The following is a 24,897-nucleotide window of genomic DNA, read 5'->3' on the forward strand; positions in this document are numbered from 1 at the left end:
GGCAATAAGGTTAATATGAAAAGGGGATTGTTCCATTAACAAATAAAATAATCATCTAGTAACAAAAACTACCCAGACACATTTTTAGGCTGTGCATAACATTTATTGCTAGGTGGGAAACAAAAAAGATTCAGCTTCAGATTGTTCTTTTTTTTCTCTTCAAAATAGAAGATGGTGCCATATTTTTATGACAGTCTTAACATAAAAATTGTCAATTTTAAAAGATGCATTCAAAAGAAAACATATTTCGTGTAAAATTATTCTAAAACTGTTTTTTTTCCTCACAGAGATGAAGACAGATCTGAATTTATTGCTTGAATGTCTTAAATACCAAATGGACAGCCCTGCCTCTCAAAAAGAGGCCTTGGTCACTATTTATTCAATCTGCCAACAGAACAGTAAGAAGTATTCTACCATGACATTTTGACTGGGTTATTTGTTATTTCCTATCGGATATTTGAATATGGTAATAGTAGAATTTTTTTCATAGTATATATTAAACATTGTCACTTTTTAAAATAATCTCTAGGAGACATAAGACTCTGTAGAGGTATAAAATCTTGGAAACGTTATGTATTTCATACTGCTCTGATTGTTTTTGGTTTCCCAAATTAGTATCTAACGTAAATTTCCCTTTTTATTCATTGTGTCTGCATATGCAACAGGTGAAGCAAGTGATTATTTCCGAGAGATTGGTGGTTTAATGTTTGTAAATGACCTTGCAAAGTCAAGTGTGCACTGCATAGTAAAGGAAGCAGCCTTATTTACATTAGCAGTTGTAATGGAGAGTAATGGTAAAGTATAATTTTATTTATTTTTCCATGTTCTATATCACTGCACTTTATTGTTCCTGAAAACTTAAGATTTCCTCCTCTGCCTGTATTTATCATATCAATCAATGGTTTAATGTCATTTTAGATATATTTGTTTATCAGGTTACAACAGATACCAGCCTGGGACCAGATTCTTGACTCTGCTGTTCCATACTTGCTCCATTCTGAAAGCTCAAAGGGGCCATACATAAAGCCAGCTTAAATGGCCATCTGAGAACTCTTCTGGTTTGGGGTGGAGTGGCTGGCGCTACATCACCAGCCTCACTTATAGGCTCTCATGTAGAGGGCATGGGTGGGCAAAAGCAGGGTGGTACACTTCTTCAGTCCCCCACTGGCATGATGGTCTGAGGTTGCTCAGTATCATGCCTGTGGCCAGGATGCCTCAGGACTGGCTCCAGGATCAGGAAGCAGCAAATAGCTCTTTTGCAGCCCGCTTCCCTCAGATGTGCCCAGCACATGTTGGTCACAACTGAGGATCTAGGCAAAGACCTGCAGGTTACATTATCAAGTTACATTGAAAGTTACTGGCAAGTGGATTTGAGAATTGACCCTGCAGAGTGAGTCTGGAAGCTACACTCTACCTAGTAACTGTTTAAACTATTGCTAGGTAAAATGAATTTCTAATGTGCTGTGTCTTGAAATAGATATCCCAGAACTTCTGAAGTAGTGCATGCCATGAGGAGGGAAATTAGAATGGGAGCTTTCAAGTAGACCCAATACTTTGTTCCATAAAATGACCCAATTATGGTTAGTGTATGTATCACCTTGTTGATTGGGAGAAAGGTTGCTGTCAATTACATCTATGGAAGGGTCAAAACACTTTTCAGCCTGGCTCTGATATGTTGTTTGGGGGAAGGGAGGAGAGGAAATTTGCCTTACAAATAGGTAATGGTATGAAATATTTACATTTTAATATCTGATTCAGTCCTGAAAATTGTTTTTCTCTTGACAGCCTTTCAGTATAGGTCAGTCTGTATATTTTAGACAGAATCTTTTTATGAGTCTGTAATTTGTAGACTTTATTGCCTAAATAAATAGAAGTTGGAAATGGCTTAATAGGAATTGATATAATTCATTTTCTGGTTTCAGTTTACTGTCAACAAACTTTGTGTACATCTGAATTGTTTGAAGACCTCATTTTCTTCTTAACTAATAAGAATTCTAGTGTGAATTTGAAACGAATGTCTGTTTATGTTATATTAGTACTTGTTTCAAATAACAGTAAGTATTTTGCATTCACTTGTAAAAATACCATTAAATTATTAATACTATGTAACTCATTTTAAAACACACTGGTGGTTGTCAGCCCATACTATTTATCATGACTTCAGGATTTCATTAATATTTTGTAAGATTAGTATATAACGATTAATTGTGACATGGATTACTTTTAGGTGATCTCAAAATCAATTACAAGTAGATCAAACATTAGAAGAGGTTTCTGGGTTTTTTTTAAATGTTGAAAGTACTTTATCTTATTTGTGTAAGAAACATACGTGTAGTTTTTAACAATGTAATGCAAAATGCGAGTTTCTCATATTTTGTAGAGAAATTGAGACATAACATTTTATCATTATTAATTATTATTTGTGTTACAGTAGCACCCAGAGGGCCCCATACTTTTGGGCGCTGTACAAACATATGGTTTAAAACACAAAGTAACAATTAATTTAGAAGTTCTTGTAGTTTATAAAAATTGAAGAACATTGTTAGCACTTTTTGTTGCTATCAAGTTAAGGATGCAAGTACATAACACGTTGTTTATTTGTACATGGCATACTAAGGGAGCTGAAGTAAAACTGAACTATTTAAATGGCATTTAAAGAATTAATACTTTGTTTAAAATTATGTATTGTCTCTCCCAATACTGGCATATGGTCATTTATAGAGAGTGGGCAAACTCACATCAGAGAAACAGGCTGCATTGGTGTTCTGCTACAATTATTCAGGTAAATAAATAGTTTCTGTTAAGATATAAAGTAACAGACTACTTAGGTCCTAAGTCATCTTTGCCATTATGTTTGCCTTTTTCTTAACAGAACAACTCTTTCAATATCTGAGATGAATCTGTCAGATGAAAATATTAATCAGTATTATCAGCTGTGGTCTTCAATCTGCAGTACTCTGTGTGCATGTGTTAATAATCCTCAAAATGGTAACTATTAGTAAATAATTGTATAACATTAAGATGATAGTAAACGTAAAAAGAACACTTAAAAAATGACATCTGACTTCCATTTTCGTAGTGTGTCTATAAACGTAACTATATATTACATTTTAGATTTTTGTTGTTGTTTTACATCTTTACAGAAGACAATCAAAACACTTGCTGTTCAGTTTTTCCACATGCAAAAGACTGGCTCCAAAGTTGCATAAAGCCTGAGATAGTTCGTCCTATTTGTTCATTTGTTGGACTTACAGTTGCTAATAATTGTAAGTACATGACATCCTGTCAACAATTAGATTTCATGGAACTATGTTTCATTGGAAACTATAATGAAATTTTAAATTTCTTCCTCTTTCCCTACCTCCCCAGATTCATTCACTGATCTTCTACCTTCTTTGCAGAAGGCAGGGATCAGCTGCCTCTGTGTCATTGTCCCTTCTCCTTCAAACCTCACAGAGGACACTTTCAGGTTCAGGGTCTGCAATGGGCGAAGAGGTAGGGTGAGCAAGGGGCAGGAGTAGGCATTTATATCATCCCCCTACTGGTCTCATAGGGATTTCTAGGAAAAAATAATGTAGGCTCTGGTAGATCAGCTCCAGTGGAGCCATTCTGCTGGAGTGGGGATGTAGAGTGCTGGGGGCCAGCTAGTCATGAATCATTTTGCTTAGAGGTATCCAGCTTGTGAGAGTGTGTGTGTATATATCTCTTATGAAACGTCTCTGGAATTTTCAGTAAGATGGTTACTGTCAGTAGTAATCTTAGAAATACGAATTGTAATTTAAAAACTTTGCATTGAAGAAATTATTGCTCTAGACTCTATTTAGTCATTTTCCTCAAAGAGTGCAGCATAGGTGTAAAAATGCTACCAGATCAGTGTAGCAGTATTTTACATCCACTTTTGTGCTGGATAAGTGACTAAACAAGGTGCAGGGCAACAAAGAATCGGGCTTTTTGTTTCCAAATATAGTACAGTTTAAACATAAATGAGAAATATTTCTCACCATATTGCTTTCCTGAGGTAAATGGATGCAGTTTTCTTTTAAAAGCACCTTTGCCTTGGGTGAGTCTTTCTGTAAGGATTCTGTCCTTTCTTTGTCTCTTGCCACCACTTGGTTATGCCATAAGAGAACGTGGCATCAGAACAAACATCATAGATACTTTTACAGTCCCCAGTCCATTATGATTTTTTTTCAGTGAATTTCCAAAATGCTTTTCTGTTGAGCTAATCAATTATTTTACTGTTAAATAGAAGTTAGGTAAGATAGGTAGAGAGTTTATTTTGAATCGTATAAGATGTATAAAAGCTGATGGTACGCTGGCTGTATCCACTAGCAGTTTTGTCACACCATCCTTCTCTATTTCAGTGCATTCCTTTAGTCTCTGTCCAGCAGACTGTAAGTGTCCTACTTTGGAACAGTCTTTCCTATCTGTATCTATTGTCTGTGTGGCCACATTTCCTTTCTTTGATACATTAGGCACTACATGGCCTGTCATAATATTCATTAATGTGTTGTGAGCTCCAGATATTTCCTTCCTTCTTTTTTTACCTACTCCCAGTGATTTATTAGTGTTGGGTTCTAATAAGGTAGTGGATACTATACTCCAAGACAAGGTGTAGACTCTAATGTTTGGTGTCACGATCAACAGACCTCAAGTTCTTGGTGTTTTGGCATCTTTGCTGCATAAAAAAAATTACCAGGGGAACTGGGACTTTTTCTAGGTCTTTATTTAAAGCCCATTTTTTTCCTTTCAGGTGTTTTTTGTCCATAGTTTATAAGCATATTTATCTAGTGACTTGTAACTTTCTCAGAGAAAGAGGAAAAGCAACCAACGAACTTCTGGGCAGCCAGAGACATCTTCCTTGTTCCTTTAAGGTGGACATAAAGAAAATACTTGAAAAAGATTTTTAAAATTGTATTGTAATTAACACAATAATTATATTAATTATACTCAGCTGATTTAAAATTTTCCCCCAATTTCAAATTAATTCAGTTTACTTCACTTTTTATTCTAAAAATATTGGCTAGTGTTTCTGTGTTTAATTAAAGAATTGAAAAGTTTCATCCCAGAAGTGGCTGCATTTCCATAGTGGACAAATTAATATTTATTCCATGTGGAAAAAAAAAAACCTGACAACATCATAGCAGTTTTGTGAAGCCTTAAATGCTGTTTGTAAAGTGCTGTGTAAATGCAAAGTATTATTAAGCCCAGTCAGAGCAGAGGTGATGATAGAATTTGGGAATTTTGGACTTCCAGCCTGATGATCGTTCCTCAGAGGGCACTGTCTCTTTTTGAGAAATTCTGGTGCAGGATCCAATAGTATTTGTAATGTTTGGTAGATTTTTAAAGACTTTTGAGTTTAGTTTAAGCATAGTGCATCTCTATGTTCTCATTATTTTAATTTACTTTAGAGGGAGCATAAAAACAATTACATTACTGTACATGCTGGAACAATGGAACCTAACAAAATGCTTCTATACATACATAAAATCCTTTCAACAGCCATAAGTTCAAAAATACTGAGCCAACTTCCTTCAAACTGAGCTTGCTACTTACATTTTAATAATGTCTACAAAATAATCCAAGTTTGAACAAGTACCTGAGGTATCCATGCACAGAATTTCTGATCAGAACACATGGGAGAAATGTGTGTGGCTTTTTTGTTTTTAAACACATTGCTGGGATTCCCAGAGAGTCTCTTCCATTCCATTCTCAAAAACTCAGTTCAACTCTGGAATTTGTCACTTTAATTTGGTATACAGCAACACTATGCCTAACATGCCCAGGCTCAAATGCAGGCACGCTCTCTCTCTCAGCATTATGTGCTTCATGATTGACTTGGTTACTTTTCAGGAACCAATCCCTGTACAGCATGCTCTGTGAATGTGTTGTTCATGTATAAACTGATACCTACATTCCAGGTTTATCTGGTCCATTGTCTCTAGTACAAGGGTGTTCTAGCTTATCTTAGCTAGACTGACTGGAGACTAATGCTTGTTACACCCTTATATACAACTTAATCTTCCATTCACCTTCCCAATCTTTGCCCGTGTCATAAATATAAAGGGAAGGGTAAACCCCTTTTAAAATCTCTCCTGGCCAGGGGAAAGCTCCTCTCACCTGTAAAGGGTTAAGAAGCTAAAGGTAACCTCGCTGGCACCTGACCAAAATGACCAATGAGGAGACAAGATACTTTCAAAAGCTGGGAGGAGGGAGAGAAACAAAGGGTCTGTGTGTCTGTCTATATGTTGTTTCTGCCGGGGATAGACCAGGAATGGAGTCTTAGAACTTTTAGTAATTAATCTAGCTAGGTATGTGTTAGATTATGAATTCTTTAAATGGCTGAGAAAAGAACTGTGCTGAATAGAATAACTATTTCTGTCTATCTTTTTTGTAACTTAAGGTTTTGCCTAGAGGGGTTCTCTATGTTTTAAATCTAATTACCCTGTAAGGTATCTACCATCCTGATTTTACAGGGGGAATTTCTTTATTTCTATTTACTTCTATTTCTATTAAAAGTCTTCTTGTAAGAAAACTGAATGCTTTTTCATTGTTCTCAGATCCAAGGGTTTGGGTCTGTGGTCACCTATGCAAATTGGTGAGGCTTTTTATCCAACATTTCCCTAGAAAGGGGGGGTGCAGGTGTTGGGAGGATTGTTCTTAAGATCCAAGGGTCTGGGTCTGTAGTCACCTAGGCAAATTGGTGAGGCTTTTTACCAAACCTTGTCCAGAAAGTGGGGTGCAAGGTTTTGGGAAGTATTTTGGGGGGAAAGACGTTTCCAAACAGCTCTTCCCCAGTAACCAGTATCTGTTTGGTGGTGGTAGTGGCCAATCCAAGGACAAAGGGTGGAATATTTTGTACCTTGGGGAAGTTTTTACCTAAGCTGATAAAGATAAGCTTAGGAGGTTTTTCATGCCGGTCCCCACATCTGTACCCTAGAGTTCAGAGTGGGGGAGGAACCTTGACACCCCGGGAGACATGAGGTCTTATTTATGTCAAGTTACTCATGTCAAGTTAGGCCTACACACATGCAAAAACAGAAAGCTGACTGAAGAAATTTTGCTAAAACTTTCCAAAAGAAATTTGTCTTTTGACTGAGACCAAACAGGAAAAACTTCATCTCAAAAAGAATGAGTTCTTCTCTGAGTGCTGGTTCCTATGGGTACTCATTGTGACTGTGCATGAACTCCATATGCCTGAGCCTGGAAGATTCTTCACTAGCAGCATCCTTTGATCTGCGCCTGTGCCCTGCCCTTCCTCGTGCCATGCTCCGAGAGAATAAGGGGCAGCACAGACTGACCATCTCTTTATTTCCTTTCTGCCACTCATCGTCCGAGACGGAACTCTGGCAATGTCTACTGCTTTACAGTATTCCTGCCTATTTTTTCCAGGTTTTTTCTACCTAGTTCCTATTAATTAAGTAGTTAATTTTAAAGTATACTTAGTGTTTGGGGTTAGAGTTTTCTCCCCTTCTCCCTTCACCTTCACTGTCTGGGGCATCTATTATGCCCAAAATTCCTGGTTTTAAGTCCTGTGTGGCCTGTCCCCTTGTCTTCCCAGCTGATGACTCACATACACCCCCCTTCCCCGCCTCTATTGCTTTGCAGAGTCACATATTCTAAGTGTGAGATTTGTTGTTGTTTCCCAGCTCGTGCATGACAATCTCATGAATTTCGACTTGGGAGACATCTAAATGGAGCTCTCCATGAGGCCACAGCCTAATACAGGGAAACCTGACCTCTCTGTATATCGGCAAGATCCACTTTCTTTTGCCCTTCCAAACCTGGTGCTTCACTGTTCTGGCTCATCAGATCCTAGCGCTAAAGACTCTGATAGGCATGGATGTAATGAAGATAAAACACTTCTGTGGAAAGTAGGAGAGGTCCCCATCTAAGCCCTCTAAGAAGAGCTTAGTCTCTCCTTCCTCTGCTAAATCAGGCACTATGTGTGGGTCTGGAGCTTCTAGACAAGACGATAGCCTGGCACTGTCGACACTGAAATCTAGGGTTGTACAAAAACAGTTACCTGCGTAAGAGGCAGGCCCCACTCCCAATGAAAGAAAGGAGACAGCAGTCACCAACAGTAGCATTGGCTCAGCACTTTAAGAGGAAAAGGGATTTACCGGTACCATCACTTACTGCCTGCACCATTAGATCCGCCTGTGCTCAGAAATTCGTCTTGCTCTCCAGCTGGTCTAGGCTATACTGTTCTTGAGCACCTAGTGGTCTACACCAACCCAGAATCACCACTACTTTCTGATCCAGTGATCTCCTATACTGACAGTATGTTACTCATTGGTTCCTTCCACCAGCCATGGAATTGGCTACCAGTGTCAACAACACATTGTTCCTTGGTCCCATCTACTAGCTGTTCTGGAATCACAAGACATGTGGTAAGGGGTCCAGAGCTTTACTGGCTTCCACTCACCCTTGTAAGACATACTATTGCACCAGGGGTACCCTTGCTAGCGGGTTCCACTTTCATATCCTTACAGCCATATCCACCTCCATTCCAATACACAACCCTACGCTCTTTTAGGAGCTTGGGACTCTTATTTTAGACCTCCCATCTCCAGGAAATCAGAGCAGGAGTGTGTTCAGACATCTAGAGAAGAGCCTTAGTCCCCTCAGGAGCTCTATGAGGAGAAAGAACCACCTGCTTAGCCAGTACATCCCTCTCCATCTGCAACACTTTCTTCACCTTCACTGCCAAATAATTATAAACAATTTCAGGAATTTCCTGAGGAATATTGCAGAAGCTTTACAGACACCCTCCAGACTTCAGGCCCTGACAGGGTGGCACTTCCTATCAATGAGGCCATTCTGGAACTAGCCAAGGATGTTTGGCACACTCCAGCCACCTGTGCCTCAACTCTAAAAAGAGCAGATAAAAGATGCTGTGTTCCACCTAAAGGAGTGGAATTTTTGTTTTCCCACCTTATCCCTAATTCATTAATAGTACAGCCTGTTACCAGGCACAACAGGCTGCACCAGCCTTGGTCTACTCCCTCCAATAAGAATGCTAAAGCTGGACCTTCTTGGGAGAAATTTTTCTTCTGATAGCCTACAATTCTAGATAGCGAATTATCAGACTCTGATTTTGAAATATGACTTTATTGATTACAATAAGCTCTCTCGGCTCTCTAACAAGTTTCCTCAGGAGCTCAGACCTCAGTTCCAAGCTATCTTGGATGAAGGGAAGCTCATAGCATGGTTGTCCCTTCAAGCATTGCTGGGAGCAGCTGACACTTCCTTTTGTTCTATGACTACTTTGGTAGTTAAGAGCCAGGCTTCCTGGTTTCATTCCTCGGGGTTTCCTAAGAAAGTCCAAGCAGAAGACCTCCTTTCAACAGTACTGTCTTAGAGCCCATGCCTCAACACAAGGGGAAGAGTTTGTATTCTGGGTGCTTCCTCATTCCCAACAACAAGATCTTAGACAAATTAATGTCTTCATACCCCATTTGACGTTCAGGATGACAACTCTGGCCTCTGTAATCCCCTTGTGACACTTCGGGGTTCAACCCAGGCCAGTAAGGGGTTATGTCACCACCTGCCCTGCAACTCTGGGTGCCTTATGTGCTGTGTTGCTGTGGTTTGCAGTCCTGACACCAACAGCCAACATACAAATATGCAAGTCACGCCCTGCTTTCCACCAGCCAGGATGACCCTTCCAGTCCTGAATTTCCCACAAACCATCTGCCCAGTAGTGTCCAGTCCTCTCGCTGAACAATTACAAAAGTTAGGAAGTTTGCTGCTCCCTTAAAGAGATGGTACCAAGCAGTTTATTACCTTAACTGGGGTTAACAAATGCTCTGTTTTAATCAAAGCACTGAATTGGTTTACTGCAAAGTAAAACAAGCTTATTAAACAAAAAGTCATAGGTTTAAGTGATACCAAGTATAAGGAATAAAGATAGAAAGAGTTACAAGTAAACAAAAGTAAAAAAATACACATCCAAGACTAAAACCTGATTTAACAAACTAGTCTGTTGTTCAAAGAAGTGTTTCTCACCAAGTCTCTTTTCCAGATGACTGACCAGACTCTGTGGCCAGGATCTTTCACAGACCTCAAAGTTCTCACTTCCTTTGTCTCCACAGGTGAAGGATAACTTAGGGATTCTCTCCGCTTCTTTTTACAGCCTAGTAAACCTTTGAAAAGTAAGCCCACATGAAGTTCATGAAGTTCCTTTCTCCTGCTGGGTATAGACACTATACTGTCTGGTGTAGACACCATGCTGGTTCCTCCCCTGCTGTGATTTTTACAATGCACATGATCTCTTCCTGCAACCTCTGATACAAAGCAAGAGCTCATTGAATTTGCTCAGACCTGGTTTGAGGTGTTGGCCTCCTTTCTTTTTCTGAAGAAAACCTGTTTGTTTAACTCCACCGACATATCTGGTTTAAACATATACTGGAAATATGTGATTAAAATATCTGTAAAGATCTTTCTGGGTTTACTGTACATACATCACAGAAGAATATTAATGATTGGTATGTTGTTAGTTTTCCACTGATATATTACGTGCCACCTTCTGGGTTCATATGACAACAGTGCCACCTGGCATTGGAGTTCTCTTAAGGACACATCCCTCCATCAGAGAAGGTTAAAGGTCTGGAGAAACAAGTATCGACCCTGCGTTGCATAAGAGAAACTGAAGATTTCCTGGACAGACGTCAGGATATGCTTCTACGGACACAATGTTCTGAAGATTCAGAGCAGGCTGCGCAGCGGGGACAGGAGGACGGTGAAGAAATCTGGCAGCATGTGACCTCCAGAAGAAGAAAGGGGAGCGTCCACGTACCAGCAACGCAGATACAGGTAAGCAACCGTTTTCATGTTCTCTCCACAGATACTAATGCGGAGAGTGGACTAGGTGATACATCTGAGGGAAGGGAACAGAAGGAGACTCCGCCGATTGGAAGGCATGAGATACACTGTCCTAGGGATGGGGGTTCCATGACCACCGCTCCCAAGAGAAGGAGGCGGGTGGTGGTGGTCAGGGACTCTCTCCTCAGGGGGACTGAGTCATCTATCTGCTGCCCCAACTGGGAAAACCGAGAAGTCTGCTGCTTGCCAGGAGCTAGGATTCACGATGTGATGGAGAGACTGCCAAGACTCATCAAGCCCTCAGATCGCTACCCCTTCCTGCTTCTCCACATGGGCACCAATGATACTGGCAAGAATGACCTTGAGCGGATCACTGCAGACTACGTGGCTCTGGGAAGAAGGATAAAGGAGTTTGAGGTGCAAGTGGTGTTCTCATATCTGACTGCGTTATGAACAAAGGGAAACCCCTCCTTCTCAGGATGTTAGGGCCCACTCTACTGGAGCACACGCTATCTCTGTAAATTCTCTCCAAAATATATCTCTCGTAGAAATCTGTAGAAATGGTAAACTGGAGCTCATTGCACACCTTTACCATCCACTATGCCTTGGTCCAGGCTTTTTCAGCTGCTGCATCCTTTGTCACAACAGTTCTTCAATCAGTAGGACAGCATGGGTCCCTCGCACTCTCTATCTCCTCAATGATTTCTGGTTGTGAATGACTCACAGCGAATACCCATAGGAACCAACACTCGAAGAAGAAAGAAAGGTTACTTATGTTATGTAACTGGAGTTCTTCAAGATGTGTGGCACCTATGGGTATTCATAACCAACCTCCCTTCCCCTCTGCTCAGATCCTCATATGATTCAAAGAAGAGTAGGAACTGGAGATGTGGTCAGTCTACACTGCTCCTTATGTTTTCAGTTTACATCATGGGGAAGTACAGGGCGCAGGTGCAGACTAACAGACACTGCTAGTGAAGAGTCTCCCAGTCTCAGGCAAATGGATGCACCTACAGTGAATGCCCACAGGGACCACACATCTTGAAGAACTCAAGTTATTATAAAGGTAAATAAACTTCCTTTTATGAAAGTTAAGAAGAACTGAGATAACGAGTTTGGAATGGAAGCGGCATGTCAACTCTGACCATAATAGTTGCTACTGTTCCCAGAATAAGGCCATGTCTACTCTCTACATGGGCTGTGTAGTGACATGGCTATGTCACCATAACACTGGAGGTTTTCCATCGCTGTAGGAACTTCACTTTCCTGAGCAACAGTAGCTAGGTTGACAGAAGCCACCTTCCATTGACCTCACTGTTTCTACACCAAGGTTAGGTTGGTATAGCTATGGCGCTCAGGGGTATGGATTTTTCACACCCCTGAGCACTGTAGCTATGTCAGTCTAAGTTTAGATGTAGACCAGGCCTGAGTAATCTATGTCCTCAGCCTGCAGGCAGATTGCTTGGCTGAAAATGCCGTCTTCAGGCTGGAAAATTGGTTGCTGCCTCTCTACTCCCCTTTTGAGGAAATTCTGGATCAGTGGGTCTATGTAAATGCAAGTCCAAAATGCCCTCTCTATTGCCTACCCTAATAGCCCTTTCTGTGCTTGCCTGTTTAGGAGTAGTGAGCAGCCCCTTCCACAATCCCCTGAATACCAGTGGTGCAACTTGTCCATCAGCATCCCTTTCATCATTGCAAAACAACATACAGTTTAAGTGACTTAGAGGGCTTTGTGTGGTTCCTTTGCACATGGTGACATTTACTTTAAGGGCTAGATTCTGATATCTTTACTCATGTCAAGTAGTACCTTACTCCACAAATAGTCCCATTAGCTTCAAGTTAGTAAAATCTGTAAAATTCTTTGGGAGTCATTTTGATTAAAGGCATTTTCCAAATGTTCATCGTTATTACAACACAGAAAATAATGGCTATAATTAAATGAAATCAAGCAGAACACAAGTACATTGTTTACATGTGTATATTATGTTTGTATATTTTCTATAATTCTTATGAAAAATACATTTCTAAATTTGCCATCTCTCCTATATTTCCAATTTTGATTACGTTGTATTGACGGAATTGGAATTGCATTAGATGGCAGGAAAATTAGTGTACACACACAACAAATCATTACCATGTTGCTTTATTAGTATTGTTTTAGTTAAGAGATATAAATGTTGTAATTCAGTATTTATTCTTTTTTTCCTTAAGCACGCGTACAAGAATACTTTGTTTCTGTTGGTGGATTAGACATATTAGCTGAAGTACTTATCAAGCTGGTCCGGGATTCATCTAGAAGTTACTCAAGCGCAAAACTTGCAGTAGTGGTAACAAAAACTCTAGATGCTTGCATTGCTGATAACTGTGAGTGAATGGACCCCAAACATTTTTATATATGTGGTATTTCTAGAAATAAACTAGTAGGGCTAGATTTTAGAAGAAAAGTATGTAGATGGACATGAAATGACAAGTAAGTGTACATATATTGCACATGTGCAAAATACAGTTTTACGTGTCAGAATTCCCTAAACACTCACCAACTGAAATTAGAAGGAGTGAAGAAAATGCATGTGCACCTGTTGGGATTTGCAGAGACATGAGGGTGTGACTAACAGCTTGATTTTTAGCACATAGATACACAAACAAATGTAGGTGCCCCTAAGTCTTTGGAGAAGCTTGACGACTTTAGAGGAAGTGTCTCCAGTTGTTCTATGGGGAGGAACTTATGGCTGATAAACCTAAGAGTTAGATCTTCATGTCCTCTCCAACTGCAGTGAGTTTTCTATGTGCTAAATCTGGTAAAGGATTTGGGGAACCTTTCCAGGGATCTGCACCCCAGTGTACTGCAGAGCCCTGATTTATCAGGGCTTCTTCCGCACCAGGATTTGGGGGATGGGACAGTGTTGGGGCTGAGAAAGAGCATTTACAGGACTGGACCACTGAAAGCAGAGGATACTGACTTCAAATGTTGGAGAGAGGGAGTGAAAGCAGGGGGAAAATGGGGGCAATCTCAAGGCTTCTTTGGGGATATGGAGGACACCCTGAAAAGGAAAATGTATTTTTGTTGCATTGTGTTGCGTACTTACTGTTACAGTTTAATTAGTCTCTTTTAAATTATTTTATACTAATAGCTGCTGTTGGTGATGTCCTGGTAAAGTATCACATCGTGTCTAAGCTCCTGAGGTTGCTGACTTATGATACTCTGGATTCAGGAGAAAAAATGAGTATTATTCTTACACTTGGGCATTGCACAGAAGGTTGTGGTAAGATTCTGATTTCTTTTATGAATTTTGATTTGTGGCTTTAGCCACTTCAGTGCCACACTCCTCAGCAGTTTTCATTAAAATACTATGCTTCAAAGCAAAGTTCTTCCACATAATTTAATTCAATGTTAAAACTCAAAGAAAATGTTTAGTTTTCTGTAGTGTTCTATCTTTGGTTTTGAAGAACTGTTATCTCCATACAACTTACAGTATCTTCAGGATTAAAAGAAAGTAGAGTCTCATGAGGAGCCCTCAAAGGACCAAATCCTGTTCACCTCATTCACATAAGGTGAAATTCACTTTGTCCAGAGGGCCAGAACAAGACATCTGCATTACATAAGTTCCACTTTAAGCCCTATTTTAATTGCTCCTGTAGTACTTGGTGCATAGGTGTTGTGCTGACCCTTTGCACAGGGATAAATTTCACCTATAAAAAAAAATTACTGAATTTAATAGCATTGTTTTGGAAGTAAGAACAGAATTTTGTCTGAAATGCTTTTGCCTGACATCTTAGTGTCAGTTTGTTGTCCAAAGTAAAGTTGCTCAACTCAGACTGTAAGTTGGTTCCCTGTGGCAATGAAAGCAAACTGCATGGATAGTTGCTAGATACTGACCATTGTTTGTTTATATTGTTCGCTTTTCTCTCAAGAGCACTCTGGAATCTGTCAAACAGAATATCTTGTAAAGCCCTAATCCTGCTTCCTTTGAAGTAAGTGGTAATTTGACAGTTTCGACAGGAGATGGATTGGGCTGTAAAGGAACTAGTTGAATCAAAGGCGGGCTTTGCTCCTTGGAAAATATATTGCAAATATAAATTTGATGATCTTGTAGAATATAAGAGAATTTTTATTTTAATATGTTATTGTTTGAAGAGTTAAGGATTTTTTTGAAAGAAAATAAAAGATCCAATATAATTAGAGAGTTTAAGATCCTGTCTGAACTATAAAAATGTTTTTGCAAATGTTAGCATAGTTTTAGAAAACACAATTTTAGACAATTACAAGAATTATGCATGTGGTGACTGTTCTTTTCTTGCCTAGGGAAGAACTGATTATATAGACTCGGTTTACAATGCAGATTTTTGTACTAGTGTACCTAAATTTCAAACTGGAGTAAGCCAGACAATTGTAAATCATAGTTTACACTATGCATATGTACGTGAGAGGTTTGTTTGTTTTTTGCACTAAGGTAACTGCACTAGTGCAAACCAAGAAAACAAAATAACCAACAATCCTAATGAAAAATAAGGCCCTAGTCAACAACTGAAATTCACTTGGGTCCCATTTAATAAATATACAGGTTTTTTACTAACTTAAACTCTAGTTTTTTTTTAAATGCAGACTTTTAATTATGGATAGTTATGTATTTTTCACTTGAATTTGCAATATTTACTTTTTAGCTGACTCAATCCGTATTGGATTTGCTTATACTACTACTGAAATTTTAGAAGTGACTGTTTCATATAGTAAGTTAGAAGTTATGAATCGTCCCTAATTGCTTCCTAAACTGGACAAAAAATAAATAAAACAATTTACATAAAGTAGTTCATGCATTATACGGAAATTACCCAGATATGATTTAATGAATTTGGCTCATGATAAAAAGAAACATTTTGCTGAATTTTACTTAGAGTTCTTTATACTGTCTTCTAAAGATAATGTAAGAAAACTGGTAACCACGGTACAAGTTAGAAACTGATTTATTTTCCTTTAATGCTAATCTTCTTTAGAAGAAAATCAGTATGATCTGCTTCAGAACAATGGCCTTCCACTTATGATTCAGTTATTAACAGAGTCTCAGGATGAAGAAGTAAACAAAGCTGCTACTTTTGTGCTGCAAAATTGCAAGCAAATCAGTAAGCTTATAGTTGTTTTAAAAAAAAATGAAATGCATTGTTCTCAGTATTTAAGATTTGTAACCTTCAAAATAATTGTAACCCTAGCAGGTTGGTGATGGAGTGCACTTCACTAACCCTTGTTTTCCTTGGGAATAGTTGTATATTTACAACCCTAGAATGGCTATAACATTTAGGGGGTGAAAGTAAAGTTGCAGAGTTTCAGGTGAATGCATAATCTGTGAACAAAAGGCTGATTCCTTTTAAATTATAGGGTTGCCAACTTTCTAATTGCACAAAACCGAACACCCTTGCCCCCCTGCCTCGCCCCTTCTCTGAAGTCCTGCCCCTGCTCAGTCCATCTCCCCTCCTTCCATCGCTTGCTCTCCCCCACCTTCACTCACTTGCTCCTTTTCACTGGGCTGGAGCAGGGGGTTGAAGTGCAGAGAGGGTGAGGGCTCTAGCTAGGGGTGAGGGCTCGGGGTGAGGCGAGAAATGAGGGGTTCAGGGTGTGGGAGGGGGTTCTGGGCTGGGGTATGGGGTTGGGGTGCAGGAGGGGTTGAGGGCTCTGGCTGGCGGTGCAGGCTCCAGGATGGGGCCAGAAATGAGGGGTTCAGGGTGTGAGAGGGGCTCTGGGTTGGGGCAGGGGTGAGTATTCTGGCTGGGAGGTGTGGGCTCTAGGGTGGGGCCAGGGATGAAGGGTTTGGGATGCAGGAGGGGGCTCCAAGCTGAGGCAGGGGATTGGGCTGTGGGAGGAGGTATGGGCTGTGGGTGTGGGCTCTGAGGTAAGGCCAGAAATGAGGGGTTCAGGGTGTGGGAGGGGGTTCTGGGTTGGGACAGGAAGTTGGGGTGCAAGAGAGGGCTCCAGCTAGGGTTGCAGGCTCTGGGGTGGGGCCAGAGATGAGTGGTTTGGGGTGCAGGAGGGGGCTTAGGGCTGGGGCTGAGGCGTTTGGAGGGTGGGGGTGAGGGCTGGGGTAGGGTGTTGGGGTGAGGGCTCTGGAAGGGAGTTTGGGTACGGGAGGGGGGGTCAGGACTGGAGTGTAGGTTCCAGAGGGAGTTTGGGTGTAAGAGGGGGGCTCAGGGCTGGGGCAGGGGTGCAGGCTCTGGGAGGGAGTTTGGGTGTTGGAGAGGACTCCAGGCAGGGGAAGGGGGTTGGGATGTGGGAGGGAGCTCAGGGTGCAGGCTCCAGGAGGGAGTTTGGGTGCAGGAGGGGGTTCAGGACTGGGGGTTGGAGTGTGGGGTGTGGGCTCCAGGAGGGAGTTGGGGTGCAAGAGGGCTGGGGCAGGGGGTTGGGTTGGGGTGTGGGCACCTCTGGGCGGCGCTTACATCAGGCAGCTCCTGGGAAGCAGCGACATGTTCTCCGGTTCCTAGGCAGAGGCGCAGCTGCCTCTGCCCGCAGGTACCGCCCTCGCAGTTCCCATTGATCACAGTTTCCATCCCATGGAAGCTGCTGAGCTGGCTTTCAGGGCAGGGGCAGCACGCAGAGCCCTCATGGCTGCCCCTGCGCCTAGGAGCCGGAGGGACATACCAGACACTTCCCAAGAGCCGTGCGGAGCTGCATAGGGAGCCAGCCAGCCAGCCCCACGCCAATCGGACTTAATGGACTGGTCAGCACTGCTAAGTAAAGCCACCAGAATCCCTTTTCGACCAGGTGTTCCGGTCGAAAACCAGACACCTGGCAACCGTCTTAAATTAGCTCTAAACCTGTGATATTGTCTTTAGAAACAGAATTGGTTTTTAGCAGTAAGTGGAGTCCTTTATAGGTCGATTAATTTGTAGACAACTCCACCAACCGTTTAGGTGCTGATTCTTTCTACTGCTTATATGAGGTAAAAATAATAGAATTGACAGTTATGGCAAGATATTATACTCTTTTCAATGTGTTCTGTGGCTGAGTTTTGTTTGTTTGTTGTTTTTATAAATGAGATATGGTCAAGCGTTTTTTCAGGGCCATGATCCAAATGCAACAGGTTCATTAGAAAACTCTATTTTATCTTTCATTTACTTATAAAAATATATTTGTCACATTCAGTTCTAACACATAAACCAGTTTTTATAAGCCCAGTATCTATGTGCAACTCTATGCCTTTTTGTGCACACAGTTATTGTGATTATGTGTGCAATTTGGGTAATAGTTGGTACTTAACTGCATAACTATCTATCCAGACTACTGCAGTACTGCATATTCATATACGGGTGCATAGTTGTGACCACATTTTTGCTTGTAGGACTTGGGACACTTACAAACAAACTAACAAAAAAACCCTTGACTTATAGTGTATTTCCTACTGAATTTCCATTTTTTGGTGGACAGTGATAGAATATTACAATCAAACCTTAACGTATGGCCTGATCTTGATAAGAACTGGGAGGCTACAGCTGTCATTGAACTTCAGATCAGGTCAATGGTAAAGTTGTTTTTCAAGGAACAACTTCTACAGAAGCAAGCTTTACTATAACTGCAACTCAGTATGGCCCCAATTCAGCAAAGTACAGAAGCACATGCCTACTTTCAAGCACATGAGCAGTTCCAATGGCTTCAGTGAGACTACTTACATGTTTAAATATCTTGATGAACTGGGACCAATAGCTTTCAAAATGCAAACTGCAATTATATACATTGAAGCTATATGAAACATTCATTCTACTTCATTATACCCAAATTTACTACAAACAGGTTGTAATATATATTGTAACTGAAGAGTGGATTTGGGATTTTTATTTTTTAAATGTTTAAGCTATTAAAAATATAAAAATGAAATGTTTTTCAGTATACTATTCAGAAAGACCACATTTTTATTTTATTTTCTGCTTTACAAAGCTGAGAAATTGTCTCTGAAAATAAATGAATATTCATTAAATCTGAATGATGCAGAACAGTTGAAAATGGATCTACAGATTAAAGAGAGGAATCTAGAGGACTATTGGAAGAAAGTAAAAGAAATTTTACACAGAATAGAACTTCTTGAAAAAGAGCATGATGAGGTTGGCATGTTTATTCAGAATATGGTAAACCTAAGCAAATCTCTCAAAAGAAAGCTTTTTCCTCAAGAGTTTAGGGAGAAGTAGGAGGAAAGAGATTAGATAATCTCAGTGAACTATAAAAGTGGGAAAGAATTGGACATCTGCAACTCTTCATTTTGGCATTACTGTGTATTATAATAAGATAGAGATGAGGGGAGGCACTCAGAGAACGGAATGAATAAAAGGTTGAGATCTTAGTTTTAGTGCATTGCAAGAAACCGTACAAAATATATTATATTGTAGAAAATCCAGTTCTGTAGTACTTAGTATGCAGTTAATCCAGGTTGAACAGTGAGGCGGAAAAAGAATACCCACATTTTTGTAAGTGTCTGTAACCGGTTGTGTTCACCACCGCAGTGCCTCCTGCTGGTCACTCCCGGAATTAGCTGTGTCCTAGCCGCAGAGGGTGCTCCGCAGGTGGTGTCCCGTCCATTGCCTGCTCGGCTGTGCTGTCTGGGACCTGCGTTGCTCCCTGGCTTGTGACATCCTCTTCTGGACGCAGCTCTCCGGCTGTGCTCCTGCTCTTCCAGGGCGGGTATCAGCAGTCCTCAGTCTGCACCTGCTTTCGTGGCCACCTGCTGCCCCAAAGTCTAGTCACTTGCCTCAGGTACAAGACACAGTCCATTGGCCATGCTCCTCCATAGTAAGGTGCGCTGTAGGAGGGGAGGGGAAAACCCAGGCCTGCCCACTACTCTGGGTCCCAATCCAGGGACCCTCTAGCGGCAGTCTCCCACTGCCCTCCTTCAATCCCCTCTTCTCCCTGTGTACCCTGGGTCACTTCCCCTTGGCCCATGCACCTTCTTGGCTCTTTTTGTCAGGGGCCACCATCTGGCAGGTGACAGGCCAGAGCGCTCTCTCTGCTCCCCTGGGCCTGCCCAGCACTGCTCTAGCCTAGGTGCTCTGTCTGCAGGGAGCAAGTCCTTCTCCCTTGCTTGTTAGGAAGAGACTGCTGTCTCCTCTGCTTTGCAGCCTTTATATAGGGCCTAGTCTGGCCCTGATTGGCTGCCTTTCTGCCCTTTTCTGGTTGGCCAGGTTCTGCACAGGCTCTTACTAGCCTGCATTAGCCCCTCCTCTGCCAAAGTGGGGCAACTGCCCCACTATACTGTGCATATGTATTTTGAACCTACCATTTCCACATTTGTGTGTGAAATGCCTGTGCAGTCATAATAACTTCATGCACAAATGTGTACTCCAAATATCTAGCTCTAAAATGTAAACTCTTAAGCCTTCTTATGCTAGGACTCTGTTTATATCTTGTTTGAATTGATAGACCCAGGTAACTTTCATGGTTTATTGAAAAGTAATAGTCTATATGTATTTCAAATTAATTAAAATGTTTCTTATGTTTAAAGGATATATGCAGCAACTTTCAAACTGTGGAAACAGTACATAGCCATCAAAAGCAGTATCCAGCTAAAAAAAGCTATATACTATCTGTAACATAAGGGAACAAATCAGATAAAAAAGCCTTGTAATCAACCCTGTGATAGAAATGGAGATGGCATAATTTGGGTTTGTTAAGTGACAAAGCTAGAAAGTAGTTGTGTGAAATGACCTAGAATCATACAAGAAAAGCTTAAGCATATTGGTCTGAGTGTAACAGAAAAAGATGATGAAATATTCAGACAGAGCTCAGTATGTATAAAGATTATTCAGTGTTATATAGTACTGTATCTGTCTTGTTCAGCATGCAGTTCAGTCTTTCCTTGCTGGTTTCCTATGTCTGCCATTACTATCTGGTCCCTTTAGGTAGTCAGTAGCCAGGTGCTCAGTGACTTAATTTACATGAGTCTCAGGCCTCTAGAACTGCTCTGTAATGTGACCCAGTTTATTGCTTTCAGATCCAAGTTCTCACTAGGATACAGTGCCTTTTAAATTCTTTTTCATAGCTTTTCTGGATTTCTTGTTAACAGTGTCTAACTAAAGCCAGGCACTTCTGCAGCTTCGTAGTTAACAGGATCTACCCTCAAATTGCCCAGTCTGTGTTCTTCTCACCCTACGATAGGATTTATTAATGCTTTGTACAATCATTAATTGGTATTTTTGCAACATAGGAAACAGTAAGAAGACAAATATTTGTTGATATACCTCGGGAAGCAGTTATGCAAACGACACCAAAATACCGTAAAATGAATGCCAGTGATCCAAAAGCAGACACTGAAAGAACACATACAAAAATGCAGTGTTCACAGCTAAATTGTAAGTCTGATGATTTAGTTCGTACTACATCTGCAAATAATCAGTCATCCAAAAATGGAATATTAAAGACTGTGACTCCAGTAGATGCTTCTACCAGAGAGAGTGAGCAAAATGTTACTCTGCATTCAGCTGATAAACTACAAACAGGTAGTGTACAGAAAGGTCATACTACAAATGAACGAACTGCTTGTGAGAAGAAACAGTGTGTTCCTCAAGCAAGGTATAGTATTTGATGTCTCAGTGCAAAGTAAAAATGTAAAGTTGCTGTTCACTTAATGAAAATTTCCAAATCAGATGTCATTTTATTTAATTATTTCATTATTTTTTACTAACTAGCTCTTTATTGTGAGAGAAAACGGTCCACTTTTTGGTCACCACAGCTTTTCTTAGGTGTAGATGTAGTATCTTTGCCATCTTAGATCAAAGAAAATAGAATCTCAATGCAATAAAGAAAAATAAAAGCATTTTGTCTTTGTACTCTAGATGAAGTGGTTGCAGCTATCTCAAATGCATTTATAGGTACTATTTTAAAAATCTGATACAAGATTAAATATTTAAACTATAAAATCCATAATATTTTCTCCCCAGTTTTCTCTCACATTTCTTTTCATAGAATCATAGAAGATTAGGGTTGGAAGAGACCTCAGGAGGTCATTAGTTCAACCCCGTGCTCAAAGCAGGACCAACCCCAACTAAATCATCACAGCCAGGGCTTTGTTAAGCTGGGCCTTAAAAACCTCTAAGGATGGAGATTCCACCACCTCCCTAGGTAACCCATTCCAGTGCTTCACCACCCTCCCAGTGAAATAATTCCTAATATCCAACCTAGTCCTCTCCCACTGCAACTTGAGACCATTGCTCCTTGTTCTGTCATCTGCCACCACTGAGAACAGCCTCGCTCCATCCTCTTTGGAACCCCCCCTTCAGGTTCTTGAAGGCTGCTATCAAAACAGCACTCACTCTTCTCTTCTGCAGACTAAATAAGCCAAGTTCCCTCAGCCTCTCCTCATAAATCATGTGCCCCGCCACCTAATCATTTTTGTTGCCTTCTGCTGGCTGGACTCTCTCCAATTTGTCCACATCCTTTCTGTAGTGGGTGCCCAAAACTGGGTGCAATACTCCAGATGTGGCCTCACCAGTGTCGAATAGAGGGTAATAATCATTTCCCTCGATCTGCTGGCAATGGTCCTACTAATGCAGACCAATATGCCGTTAGCCTTCTTGGCAACAAGGGCACACTGTTGACTCATGTCCACCTTCTCTTCCACTGTAATCCCCAGGTCCTTTTCTGCAGAACTGCCACTTAGCCAGTCGGTCCCATGCACTGTAGCAGTGCATGGGATTCTTCCATCCTAAGTGCAGGACTCTGCACTTGTCTTTGTTGAACCTCATCAGATTTCTTTTGGCACAATCCTCCAATTTCTCTAGGTCACTCTGGACCCTATCCCTACCTTCCAACATCTCCCCTCGGCTTAGTGTCATCCGCGAACTTCCTGAGGGTGCAATTCATCCCAGATCATTAATGAAGGTTTTCAACAAAACCAGCCCCAGGACCGACCCTGGGGCACTCCGCTTTGATACTGGCTGTCAATTAGACATTGAGCTGTTGATCACTACCCGTAAAGCCTGACAATATAGCCAGCTTTCTATCCACCTTATAGTCCATTCGCCCAATCCGTACTTCTTTAACTTGCTGGCAAGAATACTGTGGGAAACTGTATCAAAAGCTTTGCTAAAGTCAAGATATGTCACATCCACTGCTTTCCCCATATCCACAGAGCCAGTTATCTAGTCATAGAAGGCAGTCAGGCTGGTCAGGCATGACTTGCCCTTGGTGAATTCATGTTGACTGTTCCTCATCACTTTCCTCTCCTCCAAGTGCTTCAAAATGGATTCCTTGAGGACTTGCTCCATGATTTTTCCAGGGACTTAGGCGAGGCTGATCTGTCTGTAGTTCCTCAGATTCTCCTTCTTCCCTTTTTTAAAGATGGGCACTCTGTTTGCCTTTTTCCAATTGTCGGACCTTCCCCCGATTGCCACAAGTTTTCAAAGATAATGGCCAATGGCTCTGCAATCATATCACGACTCCCTCAGCACCCTCAGATGCATTAGATCCGGCCCCAGGGACTTGTGCATGTCCAGCTTTTCTAAATAGTCTTTAACCTGTTCTTTCACCATTGAGGGCTGCTCACCTCCTCCCCATACTGTGCTGCCCAGTGGAGCTGACCTTGTCTGTGACTGATTCTACTGGCCATGGATAAAGACTGATGTGGAGCAGTATTGTAAGACCTGTGCCCGGTGTATGCAACGGAAGACTCTACTCACGAGAGCTGCTCCACTGTTTCATCTTCACAGTGAAGGCCCTGTGGATTTGGTCTGTATAGATTTTCTCACGATTGAACCCGATAGCAGAAATACTTTTAATGTGCTAGTCGTAACTGATCATTTCACACGGTATGCACAGGCCTTTCCCACTAAAGATCAAAAAGCTCCTACTGTTGCTAAAACTGACTGGGAGAAGTACTTTGTGCATTATGGGTTGCCCAAGCGGATGCACTCAAATCAAGGACAGGACTTTGAGAGTCAATTAATTCAGGAACTTCTGACTATGCTAGGTATAAAAAAATCTAGAACAACACCTTATCATCCACAGGGAGACCCACAGCCTGAACGATTTAATCAGACCCTGCTTAGTATGTTGGGAACCTTGAATACCAAATAGAAATCGAGATGGAGCCAGCGCATTAGCCATCTTGTGCATGCTTACAACTGTACCCAAAATGAGGCCACTGGGTCTTCTCCATATTTCCTAATGTTTGGACCTGAAGCATGATTACCAATAGACCTCTGTTTTGGGGTGTCAGTGGATGGGTCTTCCCACCAGTCTTTCCTCCAGTATGTGGCTAATTTAAAAAAAAGACTTGTGTGCTGCTTATCAACTTGCTCTGATAAGATGAACCAGGGCAATAAAGACCGTTATGACCAGAAGGTGGGATACTGTGATCTGCAACCCGGTGATCACGTTTTTTTAAAAAATCTTGGCCTCCCCGGAAAACATAAACTTGCAAACTGTTGGGATTCGCAGCCCTACATTGTGGAGAATCAAATGCTCAGGCTATATATCACCGAAAGCCTGAAAAGAATGGCAGCCCATTAAAGACTTTACATCAAAACCACTTACTTCCTCTGGGGCAACACGTCAGAATGGATGACCCATCAGATATCGAGCCTACCCCTCTACCCAGATCATCTAACCCAAGGACAGCTCTGACGTCTGAAAGTTCCTCCCCCAACTCCATAGGTGGTACTAGCAGGCTACCATGATGGACATAATTGGTCCCCCATCAGAGACTGATTCTGAGGAGGTTTACCCTGAATATATATCTATGTATCATGAACCCTCAGATACATCTCTTGGGTCTGTTGTACTGTCACCTTAGCGAGATCAACCTGAAAGTGCAACTAGCACACCCCTTTTAAACCCTGAAGCTTTTCCAGTCTTTCCTATGGGAGAAGTTCTTAGGGAGGGCGTAGATATATGCAACAATCCCCCTGGGTCTTCAAGTGTAGGGAACAAGATTGCTACAGATGTTGCTCCTTCTACAATTGGTAATTCTGTGGTGGATGCTGAAGCTGACGGAGCTTTATTAACACGTCCTGTTGGGGTGGAAGCAGGGATGGCAGAACCATTAAGGAGGTCCCAGCGAGAAGTCAGGCTCCCTCAGCAGTTAACATATGATGTGGTTGGAG

General features: G+C 41.4%; 1 protein-coding gene across 1 annotated transcript in view; it reads left to right on the forward strand.

The window, feature by feature from the left end:
- Positions 1-289: 289 nt before the first annotated feature.
- Positions 290-24,897, forward strand: part of TERB1 (telomere repeat binding bouquet formation protein 1) — a gene marked incomplete at both ends in the record, with an annotated part of 38,655 nt that continues 14,047 nt past the window's right edge. The window contains 11 exons of the mRNA XM_084644399.1: positions 290-398; positions 666-794; positions 1,923-2,054; positions 2,722-2,782; positions 2,873-2,988; positions 3,144-3,266; positions 13,039-13,191; positions 13,959-14,090; positions 15,820-15,945; positions 18,746-18,909; positions 21,003-21,367. Coding sequence (XP_084500525.1) covers positions 290-398; positions 666-794; positions 1,923-2,054; positions 2,722-2,782; positions 2,873-2,988; positions 3,144-3,266; positions 13,039-13,191; positions 13,959-14,090; positions 15,820-15,945; positions 18,746-18,909; positions 21,003-21,367 — 1,610 coding nt within the window. The remainder of the gene's footprint in view (positions 399-665; positions 795-1,922; positions 2,055-2,721; positions 2,783-2,872; positions 2,989-3,143; positions 3,267-13,038; positions 13,192-13,958; positions 14,091-15,819; positions 15,946-18,745; positions 18,910-21,002; positions 21,368-24,897) is intronic.

This window comes from Lepidochelys olivacea (assembly GCF_965140295.1).
Source record: "Lepidochelys olivacea isolate rLepOli2 genome assembly, chromosome: 12".
Taxonomy (NCBI): domain Eukaryota; kingdom Metazoa; phylum Chordata; order Testudines; family Cheloniidae; genus Lepidochelys; species Lepidochelys olivacea.